At 50.9% G+C, this 12364-nt stretch overlaps 1 protein-coding gene across 1 annotated transcript in view; it reads left to right on the plus strand.

Moving 5' to 3' along the window:
* GRIK4 (glutamate ionotropic receptor kainate type subunit 4) overlaps positions 1–12364 on the plus strand; it is a 397554-nt gene that overhangs the window by 360662 nt on the left and 24528 nt on the right. The window contains exons 15-16 of the mRNA XM_079928310.1: positions 5821–5930; positions 9477–9650. Coding sequence (XP_079784436.1) covers positions 5821–5930; positions 9477–9650 — 284 coding nt within the window. The remainder of the gene's footprint in view (positions 1–5820; positions 5931–9476; positions 9651–12364) is intronic.

The following is a 12364-nucleotide window of genomic DNA, read 5'->3' on the forward strand; positions in this document are numbered from 1 at the left end:
TTTTGCACAGAAGGATTCTGAGGCCAGTCGTGGCTAGTGGTGCAGTGAAAGAGGAAAGAGAGTGCAATGGTGGGGTGGCATGGAACCCAGGTTTTCGATCTCCAAGTCCATACATTTCCAATTATCTATCTTTATGGTACAGTAGGTATATTTCTCTGTGTCAAGGTCATGTGTTAGGTGATCTTTCAAGATCCCTTCTAATCAGAGGATACTATCTATGATCCCATATAGTGTCCTAAGCCAGCCAGAACATCTAAGCCTCCCTTGAAAATGTGAGTTTACTATTTTCCTGTCCAACGTCCTGCTCCACCTTTGAATAGCAAATGTGAAAGTTTCACACTCTGTTCTTTTTCTCTTCTTAACTCTTGGCTAGAGTCTTATCTCTAAACAAAAGTAAAAAAAAAAAAAAAAAACAGAAAGAAAAGAAAAAAACAAAGCAGACAGTGATTAAAAAGTGAGCAAGAAATAAATGTCAACATTAAATGAATGTCTGGCATTTTTGCTGGATGTATCAGTTGTTTTTCAAGAAGGTCTGTTTCATCTCAGAAAGACTGTCTAGGAAAATGGAGAACAAAGCTAAGTAAACCAGTGAATCATTTCTAATACTGCTTAATACTCTGTTATAAGAAAACAGAAAATGAATAAAGTTCTGTTCCTTAAAGCTAAGTAACATGATAGCCCATATAATGGAAATACGGTTCCCTGAATGTATAATCATGTTATATTGGTTATTTATTGAGTTCTCCTCTCTCAAGAAGTTCAAGGACTTTATCAACATTACTTTAGTAGTTCTCACATCGCCCCCTTCACGTTGATTGTGGTGTCCCACTTTCTGGAAGAAGAAAACAGCACCAGAGAAGCTGAGTGGCTCACCTAGGATCACTCAGCAAGGCAAGGTCAGGGCCAGGTTTAGAACTTAGGTCTTCTCCTGCCAGATTTCCAATCAGCAAAGTGAAAATAGATATGCCAGCATCTGGGTTATATAGGCAACAAACCCATCTGGGTGTTTTAAGTGAAGAGGAATTAATTGCTTACTTCTTTTTTACTCTTAGAGTCGGATGTGAGAAGTGCACGCTAAACCAAAGTATCATCAAGACAGTCCACTGCAGACACACTGAGGGGGGTTATCCATGGGCTCCTGGCACTTCCTTTAGCCCTAAAGAGTATTTTATTGGCCATTGATGACAAGTAGGAGTGGAAAGAAACCTCTCTATGAATGGCCATTTAGTTCTAAAGCCTGGCAAAACCACATGAGGGACAGGATGCGCTTTTGTCATCGGCTGTGCTGGAGAAGGAGCGGATTCAGGGAAGGAAGAGAGTTGCTATCACTGGTTTGTGTGTAGGAAATGGGGATGAGGGTACACAGCCCTTACATAGACACAGGAGAACCTGCTGCACATCTGAGCCACTCTGTCTTGACTTTTTGGGGAAGGCTGAGGTGGAACTGAGTTCCAAAGATTGCAATCACCAGCTTCTAAGGGCCAGCCTTCCAGAAGAGAGCCTGGTATTACCCTAATCGCTTCCCTGGAGAGCCCTGGGGGAACCCTCATGATTTATGTATTATTACCCATGGAAACTCTAGGAGCTATGGAAAGCGACTGTGGCCAGACGGCATTCTCCCTCCAAGCATCTTTAGCACGTGCTCCTATAGGACAGAAAATAGTATTTCTTGTCCACTGAGGGAGAATCAATATAAAAGGAAGTTCCCTCTTTTGTCATATACCATCTCCCTGCACCCCCTTCACTCGTGGCTACCATTAGACAGAGGGGGAGCAAACACTTCTACAGCACTTACGGTGTGTTAAAACAACCCATGAGGTAGGTTTTATTACTACTCCCATGTTACAAAAGAGGAAATGGAGACCCAGAGAGGTGAAGTAACTTGCACAGGGACACATAATTGTACGTGGCACAGCCAGGATTCAATCCTGGACAGGCTGACTCCAGAGTCTGTGTTTTAATTCACTACCTGCCCTGCATTACCTGGCTCCGGTGTCCTTATGCATTTGGCTCCAGACTCTGGGAAAGCAATTACTTCCTTACTATAATGTCATTTCTTCTAGTACATAGAGAAGGAAGTATCAGTGAGTTCACGGATTTTCTTTATGGATAAGAGGAATTTTCACCAGGCAAGGGGAGATTAGTACCACTTCATAGCTCCATGGACAGCTCCACTGCTAACATTCAAAGGGCCTCACCATGCAGGGGTTGTGATCATTGGGTGACCAGCCCGGTCTCTTTCACCATCAGACGGCATCAGTGATGCTGGCTCTGATGTGGTCAGTCTGAAGCATCATTGTCTCTGACGTGGACAGTACAAAAGTCAAGGAACCAGTTTTCATTTTGGTGCCGTCTAATCCCATCTGCAGGACTTGATCTGTCATAGACATTTGGGGCATAGACTATATATAACCAGTTATCTACCTTCAAAGTTGTTGTATTCGCCAGAAGGAACCAGCCCAACCTGTAGTCAACAGAGACACGTATAAATCAATACAAATGCCTGTAAATGCAACAGAGTCATCATAAATGATGATGGGTATAAATAAATGATGTTTAGAGTACTTTAAGGGAGTGAGATTGAGTAGGTTGGGATTCTGTTGGTATTGGGAAGAAGGCATGGGATTAATGAAGGAGTTTATTGGAGCAAATTGCAAAGATAAAAAGGAGAGGGAGACGTGGTTCAGCTGCCATTTGAAAGAAGGAGAGCATGGCATCCCTATGGCACAGTTGGCGAATGAGCACCAGAGAAATTGAAGCCATCACCAGTGATTTGAGCAAGGCGCTTAATCTCCGTGGGTCGCAGTTCTTCCATCTGTCAATATGGAGAACTGGGTACTGAAATCAAGAGAACGTAGTGAAGCATTTTGAGTTCTTCAGAAGAAGAGCATCACCGTCATATATCCTTTGGGTTAAGGAAAATCTATTACTAGGAAGAAATGCCTGTGGCATGTGACACCTGATTTGCCCCAAGCACCAGTACTCAGATGTCTTTGGGGAAGGAAGCAATCAAAAGCATCTGCATAGAAAAAAAAAAAAAAAAAGGTAGGCGGTCAGAGCCTTACAAGTAACATACTTCTCTTTGGCATCAGAAAAACAGCTTGGGCTCAGCCCAAGCCTAGGCTGTGCGAGCTCAGACCCAAATCTCAAATGACTGCCCATTCCTTGCTCTTCTGGTTGGCGTCAGTCAATCACAAGTGGAATCAGATGTTGCCTTGCCAACGTGACTGATATGTTTCCAATGGAGCTCTGTTTATGTCTTGATCCTTGTTTGTGTGATGTTCTATGTTTTATAACTTGAGTCTCCAGGAATTTTTCCCATGGCTGTGCATCATTTCTTATCACCCATAACCAAATATGGCAGCTTTAAATAGTGCTGTCATTTTCCTCAATTTCACTTGTTGTGATATAATCAGGTATAGATTTCTGACATTGAGCATCTAATGGGGTTTCAGATTCAGAAAGCTACAATGAAAGATTTTTTTCTCTTGGATATCTCTCAACTGGGAGACACAGAGTGAAATAGTCATGAGCGACAGGCGTAGAATTCATGTCCGTTTGCCCAGAGAAGCTCTGGGGGATAGAAGGACCCCAGGAGTGGCCCATGCTAGTGATTTCTGCTGCAGAAGGTGTATATGCATCATGAGGGCCTTCTTCCCCCTTCTGGACTCACTCTGTGTCTTCCTTTGTCTGCCACTGGCTCTTAGGATGAATACAAAGACATGGTTAGCCCGTGATGGACACAAGAATGACTAACTCGGGACTCTCATTCTGCTGCTCTTGAGTCCTTCTTGCTGTTAGAGAATTTACATAGTGATAGGACCAGACATACTTAAAGGGCCCACTCCCCATTTCTCTCCTGTTCCCTTGCTCACTGGGCTTTGTCCCTCAAGTTGTTTTATTTTCCCAGTCAATTGCCTGAGTGTTCTGTGCAGCTCAAGCATGAATGCACATGAGGCAGAGTACTTGCAATTGGTATCAAAGGGCAGTTCCCTGGTCTCAGCCTTATTGGGAGAGAAAACCAGTTTCAGACAGACCACCCAAGGGGTCACTGTCACACTGATGAAGGGCCCAAGAGCAGGTGCCCCACTGGCAGAGGATAAGCTTTGACTTCTTCACTCTGTACCCTCCGGACTGTGTCCCCAAATGGGAGTGTAAAAACTGTACTCCCAAGTGCTTTGCGAATTTGCCTACTGGCTTTCTGGGAAGGGATGGAAAGCCCACCAGAAGAGAAGTCGAAAATCACCCACGACTGGAGCCGTTCGAATACAAGGGGACCATGCAGCGTTGTCTCCCCCGCTCCTTAGATGCTGCACTGGGACAGCTATTGTTACCTAGAGTTTCTCAGCATGGGCTCCATGGTCTGGCTGTCCTTGGATAACGAAAGCCCAGAAAGCTGGTTGAGATCAGTACTGGCATAGGCAGCTGCCCTTTGTGTTTCTGGGGACCCCAGTGTAAAAGTGACATATACCTTGTTAGTGACAGTAGGCTGTGCCGTGACTCATATGCACTTGAGCTCGAAAGTTTACATGTTTGTAGAACCCCTGAGCTTAATACTGATTTTCTGCCCTATCCATGGACTTCCTAGATTCCTGGAATCATAAAATCATATCATTTTCAATTTAGAATGGTCTTTAGGGAGCATCTAGTCCAGCGGTTTCATAGTAAATGGAAGAAGTAAGCCTGATGCAAGACCAAGGCAGCCGTGGGGAGCTGCAGAGAGGGGCCCTGTCTTGACTGGGCAGCCGCCACTCAGCTCCAGCTGGTTGAGAATTAGGCCCAGTGTTGCCAGATCGCCCATTTTTTAAGCCAGAAATCTGGATTTTTATGTGAAATCTCCCAATCATTTAATGTTGGCAATTAATCAAAATGGGTAAGCACTGCAGGTAAACAAACAAGTTGTCTGTGGGCTGCAGGTCACCAGGGTGTCACCTTTGATCTAGTCCAGCTCCAACGGAGGCTGAAGGGGGGTGTGCACTTGCCGGAGACCACACAGCTGAAGACTGGGACCAGGTTCTGGAACTCCTTCTCATTCTGTCTCACTTTCCTACAGAAAATGCCCTGGAGCTTGGTCCTCAGCTCTCTGTTCCTGGCTCCATCCTTTGGCTCCCATGACTCTAGTCAAGCATGTCCCTGTGCTGGAGACAAACATTTTCCCCACAGCATCATGGTACAAGCCCTGGGCTTTGTGTCAGGAAGCGTGCATTTGAGTCCCAGCTCTTCCACTGATTAGCCCTATAACCTTGGACACATCTCTCGAGTGCCCTGGGCTTTGATTTCTTCCCTAATACAATGAAAATAAGAATCTGGGCCTCACAGCACCGGTTTGAGAAGGTCTCACTGTGCGTGAGATCACACTGCAAACAGATAAACCAAGGATGCCTGTCATATTAGCATCCTCACGAGAAAGAGGTGAGTGTCTGAGTGGGGGGTAGCGTTCCATCCACCACCGCCGACATCAACAGTTCAAAAGTGCTTCAGAGCCCAAACACACTGCCCCTGGAGGATGTGGGGACAGCACATAAGGGGCACTGAGGGCTGTTCTGCTTGCCCAGCACAGAGCCTCCTTCATCCTAGGAAGTTACGAGGCCCCCGGCTGTTCTTTTGTTTCATCTTCTGAGATCAGGGCTGGGTAAGTGTTTCAGAGCAGCCCCCTCTACACCTTCAGCCCTGTGTCATTTAAACCAATCACCCATAACCCGAGGCAATGCAATCTGGGGCCAGACCCAGGTCACCATCCCCTCTGCCCTGCCCTGCCCTTCCCAAGGGTCATGCTGACTGAATGTAGACGGTGAATCTTGTTTTTATTTCCATTTCCAGGGCCGCAGACCCGGCTATTTCTCCTTCCTGGACCCTTTTTCTCCTGGCGTCTGGCTCTTCATGCTTCTAGCCTATCTGGCCGTCAGCTGTGTCCTCTTCCTAGTGGCTCGGTACTCTCCTCTCCCCTTCCCTGTCCTCACACCGCCACCTCGTGTCCACCTCTGGGAACTGCATGGGAGGGGGTGGGGAGCCGCAGAACGGTGGGTTGAGAAGCCCTTGGTGCCAAACCAGAGGGACGGGAGAGGGACTCAGGACCTGAACCACTCTGCCCAGCTGTTGACCTGGCACTGCCCATCCATCCGTCTTTGCCCACATCCCCTACTATGCGCAGAGAAGACAGGCGAGCTTGTCCGCATTTGCTTCTGCGCCCCTGCCTCTTGCCCCTCTCGTTCCCCAGTCTCCAGCCCGCCTGCTTGTGTAGGAGCTTTGGGAGAGAGAGGAGGGGGGGAAGGTGGCAGGAAGATCACTCCGATTAAGTTCCGAGCCTTTGGCAGCCCTGGCATCCGTCCTTGCCAGGATCTGCTAAAGTGCTGAATGACAAGAAGCAGAGCCTGCGAATCTGGAGTGGGGGACTGGAGGCCTCCTCTGCAGAGGGCCTGGCCCTTCCCCAGCCCGAGTCTGTCTGTGAAAGCACAGCTGCCTTGTTGAATGGGGACTGTGGAGGGCGGCTGGCAGCGGGGGGGCAGGACAGAGAGAAGCATTGGCAAGCAGTGCTGAGTTGAGACACATGGTCCAGATCAGGGGTTGGGGAGAGAACCAGCGCCCCCGCCCCCGGAAACCAGAGACTGTCCCTGGGCCTACGGAAGAAGCCGAGGAGCATCCCAGTAAGAGGCACAGAGAGGGTTGTTTCTCTCTGAGGCTCGGTTGGACCAGCCTGGGCTTCAGGAGAGCCAGCTGACCCTCCAGAAGCAGAACAAGCTCTTGTGGCTCAGGGTCGTTCACTCAGATCCCCGATTCCCACCCAGCGCTCAGCTCACCACCCTGGAGGAGCTTCTAAAGGGCTGACAGTGGCTCTGGTCCAGCGGTCTCCTTTGCCTCGGGGCCACAGAAGCAGGGCCCGATGACTCTGTAGTGAACATTCCACCTCTGTGGGGTAGGGTCTTCCCCAAGAGCATGTCTATTCAGTGCTTGAGGGGAGACTGTGCTCCCTCCGGTTAGAAGATGGAGCCCCAAGGAACTGCGGGGTTCCAAACTCCGGGGCAGTTCCCAGCCTGCCCGAGAGGCATTGAATCACTCAGTCTGAGCCTCTTCCAGTGGAGATCAAAGCCAAGTTCAGGAAGTCCTCCCTGGCCCATGAGATCCAACCAAACAGGGAAAGGCCTTGCTTACAACCTGGTCGTCTTCAAAGGCTGCTGATGCTTTGGCACTCGGGCGCCACCGCCCCCCACCCCGGGCCTGTAGGCATTGCCACTGTCAAGTATCTGTCGTCCGTGTCGACTGGCGAGGCTTCCCCTCTGCACTTGGCCGCACTGCCTGCGGCTGCTCAAACGAAACTGTCTGCCTGAGTCCTGTCTCCGCTGCCCTGCAGTTCGGTCTTGCTCCCTTTGATTGAGCCCCTGTGTGTAGTAAGCCATGGCTCTCAGGTGACCTCGGAGGCCTGCAAATGGTCTTAGGGCTTGGTTACCAGACACACACACACACACACACACACACACACACACACACACACACGGCTGCTTCACCACGCCTGCCACAGCCTGAAGCTTTTCAATCAGCCCTGGGGGCTTAAACAGCCCCTCTTCTCTGCCCTACACATACACACAAACACACACACACACAAACACACACACACATGCACACACTGCCCCCTAGGATCCAGAATTAACAAAAAGATTAACCAATAAGAAACTGTACAAAAGGTCTGATCATACATCCTATATATACATATATCTATAATATCCTATATACGTAATATCTGAGCGTAGGGTAATCTGGCCCAAGGTAGTGGCTTTCAGACAGGGTTCCCCGAGCGTGGAGGCTCCTGGAAGTTTACAGAGACGTGGAGGGGCGATGTGAAGAGGCTGGACAGCCAGAGCTCTGGGACCTCAGCCCGTCTTCATTCAGACCAGCTCCACTTTTCTCTTATATATTGTACTTCCGGGTAAGATTTTAGAGGTGAAAAGATATTTGAAAACCACTGCTCTAAGGCAGCCGTTCCCAAGCCAGCTGATACCACAGTCACACAGGGAGCTTTAAAAAACTTGAATTTCTATGTCTGATCGTCTCCAAATCTCTAGAGATGGGGCCTGGAAATCTGTATTTTTGGAGCTCACTTCCAATGGCCCGTAGGCTTGGGAACCACCGAGGTGAGGCACCACGGGCACAAGCCAGCCCCGCAGGCCACGAAGAGAAGGGGCACATCTTGGGGCAGGGGCCAGCGATGGCACATTGGCCTTGTATTCGGGAACAGGCGGCAGCGATGGGAATGTGGGCCAGCCCTGCAGCACGGCACGTGCGCACTAGGCTGCAGGGAAGGCCGGGGATGATGGTAACACCCTGTGAAGAGGCAGACCTGCCCTGCTCTGCTCAGCACACGCCCAGACGCGTCTCTCACATCAGAGCTGGAAGGCTTTGTGTGGGAGACAGGCTGGGGCGGAAGAGGGAGAGCATGTGTCTGGTGGGCAGGAAGAAAGGGCATTAGAGGTACCGCTGGGAGAGAGAGGCCAGCGTGAGGCTGCGAGCGACAGCGGGGGGGAGCGCCACCCTTCTCAACCCCGTGTGCCCATCATGCTCAGCTGGGGAGCCCTAAAAATGCTGATATCCAGGCCTTACCTGGACAAATTAAATCAGAACCTCTGGGTGTGGAATCCAGGTATTGGCATTATTTCAGAAGTTCCCAGAGCTTCCCTGGTGGCGCAGTGGTTGAGTCTGCCTGCCGATGCAGGGGACACGGGTTCGTGCCCCGGTCCGGGAAGACCCCACATGCCGCAGAGCGGCTGGGCCTGTGAGCCATGGCCTCTGTGCCCGTGCGTCCAGAGCCTGTGCTCCGCAACGGGAGAGGCCACAACAGTGAGAGGCCCGCGTACCGCAAAAAAAAAAAAAAAAAAAAGCTCCCAGGTGAGTCTGAAACACAGACAGGGTTGAGAACCAGGGCCTGAGCCTGAGGGACCATCTGGGCCAGTGGTTCACAAAGTGTGGTCCCTGGACCAGTGGCATCCACATCAGCTAGGCACTTGCAGGTTCTAGGCCTCAACCCAATGCGCCGAATCAGACGCTTTTGCCGCCATCTGTGCTCTCCCAAGCCCTCTTGGTGATTCTGATGTCAGTTAAAGTTTGAGAATTACTACTCTAGGCCGACGGCTTGCAAGCCATGGCTCCGTGGGGCTGTAGGGTCTCTCTCTGGTCACTTTGGGGAACTGAAGGAGGCAGAAGAAGCAATTCCCAGCCGTCTATTCTGTGACTTGATTTATTTTGAAAAAACTAAGATGTTTCTTTGATTAAAGAAAAACAGTTCCCAAACTGCCAACATAGTCCAACTTTCTCATTTTTCAGGGGGAACACCCAAGTCCCTTAGAGGGGAGGGGCTTAGCCAAGGCCACAGGCCAGCTACCAAGGTCTCGGGGCGAGGCCAGGCAGGGGAGCGCCCTCACACCCTCAGCACCCCTTCCTTCACGCCCATCCTCCGCAGCACTGGTATGTGTCCCTTTCTTTCACAGGTTGACGCCCTACGAGTGGTACACACCCCACCCGTGTGCCCAGGGCCGGTGCAACCTCCTGGTGAATCAGTACTCCCTCGGCAACAGCCTCTGGTTCCCAGTCGGGGGCTTCATGCAGCAGGGCTCCACCATCGCGCCTCGCGCCTTATCCACCCGCTGCGTCAGTGGCGTCTGGTAAGATCCTGGGTCCTCCGATGAGCCCTGATCCAGCTTCCGGTAGGCAGGAACCTCAGCTCTGCCCTAGGACAGCCTCTGCCAGCACAGAGGGTTTGGGGGCAGTGGCTGGGTGCGCTTTGTGCCATCTTTTCTCCTTCTCTGTTCTCTGCCTTGGAGGTCTAGATGCAGAGGGGAGCTAAGGCAGGAAAGGAGACCGAGTGAGAAAATGCCTTGACGGCCCACAGCAAGGCAGTTATAACTTCCTGACCTGAAAATGACCAGAGGTTGAGAGGCAGGGCCTGTGAACACATATGCAGATTTATGCAAATGTAAGCATGTAGCAGGAAGTCCCTGCAGGAGAAATCCAAGCCCACGCCCCCTCCAGCAGCTTTCTGGAGCTTTGCCCCTCTGCACCTGGCTCTGAGGGCCCGCCAGACCCATCCACCTTAGCAGGTGTGGGAAAACGCAAGCTGTTAGTAGCTCGGAGTTGGACAGGACCTCAGGGAACAAGCTGCCATCGTGGTCTACACGGACAGTCAGCCAGCCTCTTCCTGGAGCTCCCTTCTCCTCTTGGCAGGGCAAAAGGAACATGGTGGAATGATTGGATGTGTGGGAAAGTTCTCTGAAAATTTGGAAGTGCTACATAAATCATTGCTATTAGGCCACTATGGGGGGAAATGAAATACCGATGTAGTGTTGAAAGGCAAGTTTCCCATCCTCACTTAAAAACCCACTGTCAAGTTTGGTGTCACAGCTTATAGGACTTACAACCTTCATTCGCTCCTCTCCTTCTCAGCCCGTGTAAGCCAGAGGAAAAGGAAAGGGGCATGGGTGCTGGGGACAGTGTGGGATCTGGACAGTTACCTAGGAGCCACTGGACTGGGGCTGATGGGCAGGTGGAAGCACAGCTGGGACCGATACAGTAGGATTTAAACCCTTGGGGCAAGGTGTTCACCCATTATCAGGTTGTGCCCAGGAGTCACTGAGCGGATCACTGTGGAGAGCTGGGTCTCACGTTCCCTGGCAGAAAGGATGGTCTTGTCAGGCACAGCCACAGAGCTCCCTCAAAATCCAGGAAATCTGGGCAGAAACCCATAGATGAGAAGTCAGCGGCAGATTCTGATCCCTTTCTGCTTGGGCTTTCCCTTCCAGAGGTGCTTGTTCCCATGTGCTGCACGCAGGGCTCCATTGCCTGCTGCCTTCACCTGTCAGCTCCCACCCCGAGGAATTCCCTCCTCCAGCGAAAGTCTGCCCCGGTGCTGAGGGGAACCACCTGTCCTGCAGTCTGTCGGCTCAGCCCACTGGCTCAGCAGTGCTTTAAAGAGCTGGCCCCGGGTGGCTCGGTTATGCTGCTCCAGAGCGTCTGTGGAAGGGAGGCTCGGCCCTTCCCAGCCCGACCCAGGGGTGTTGGTGCGCCCCTCTGCCTCTTGGAATTCTTGGTTATAAAATCAGGGCCTCAGTTAGGTTGGCTCCCTGGGGAGTGGGAGGTCAGAAAACAGGGCCATCGTGGCCTACCGTGGCACCCTCACCCAGAGCAAGCAACGGAAAATGCCCCGTTGCCGAGAATGCCAGCTTCACAGTGATAATGCCCCTTTCACCCAGGAGCAAGTCTCCACTGGCCCCTCTGGAGGGAGAGTGGGCATGATTTGCTTTGTCAGCAAAGGTGACGGGCTTGCAATGAGCTACTTACTCTCTCTGACCCGTCCTTTGTGACCAGTGGCAAAAGCAGCCACATGGCTGCCCAGGGCGGAACGGATGCCAGAGTGTAGCCATGGGGCTGGGGGAAGCTCCCCAGCCAGCTCTGAGGTCATGTCCACACCCAGGGCTCACTAACCCACGACAGTGTGGCAGAGCAGCTTCCGAATGCACGCCTCCACCTGGGGACCACTCACCACCACCACCCCAGCCTCCTCTCGGGGAAGCTCATGAGAAACAACTTCCAAGAGACTGTAAGAGCCCAGGCAGGAGCAAGGAGAACAGGTTTTGCAGATGGAGGGACTCCTGGCCCTTACAGGTCACAAGTAGGAAAGGTAGACAAATGATTTTCGTTGCATCTCTACATGTCTCTGTATCTCACACTCATCTCATCCTTTACAGATTATTAGTCACTAATGACATATTATCTCACCTGATCTCACAACACTCCAAAGACAGGTGGACCAGACATTAGTATCCCCCATTTATTAGACAAGCAAACGAGCTCAGAGGAAGTGTGTAGCTTTTCCCCAAGGTCTCACAGGTGGAACCGGACAAAGCCAGAACTAAAACCAGATCCCTTACTGGTGATCTGGCGCATGTCGATGCGCCCATCAAGTTGAGGGATGCCCCTGTTCCTTCACTCCTGGGAGGCAGCCTGAAGGAATTCTTGGACACGTGGCAAAGGGGACAATGGGACTTCCTGCTCTTGGAAATCCACCTGGAAGCTGCCGGCTGCTGCAGCCCCTGGCAAATACTATGCCTTGGTTGGCAATGTCTTCATACTGAGTGAAGCCTCATTAATTCAGACTCCACTGGTTCAGAATTTGGCGATTATCCAGCCTCAGTTGTGCTTACATATATCTTTGAACCCCTATAAACAAATGGATTAGGAAGCAGTTCCACACTGCTGACCAGATGGTAGAAGTCTTGTTTAACCTACTTAGTGAGCAAACTGGTTTTAATGACTTTAGCATGTATGCTGCCTGAGTTGCAAAACTATTCTAATTTTAAATAAGTCCGATCTGCCCAATAAA

Source organism: Stenella coeruleoalba (assembly GCF_951394435.1).
Source record: "Stenella coeruleoalba genome assembly, chromosome: 8".
Lineage (NCBI taxonomy): Eukaryota > Metazoa > Chordata > Mammalia > Artiodactyla > Delphinidae > Stenella > Stenella coeruleoalba.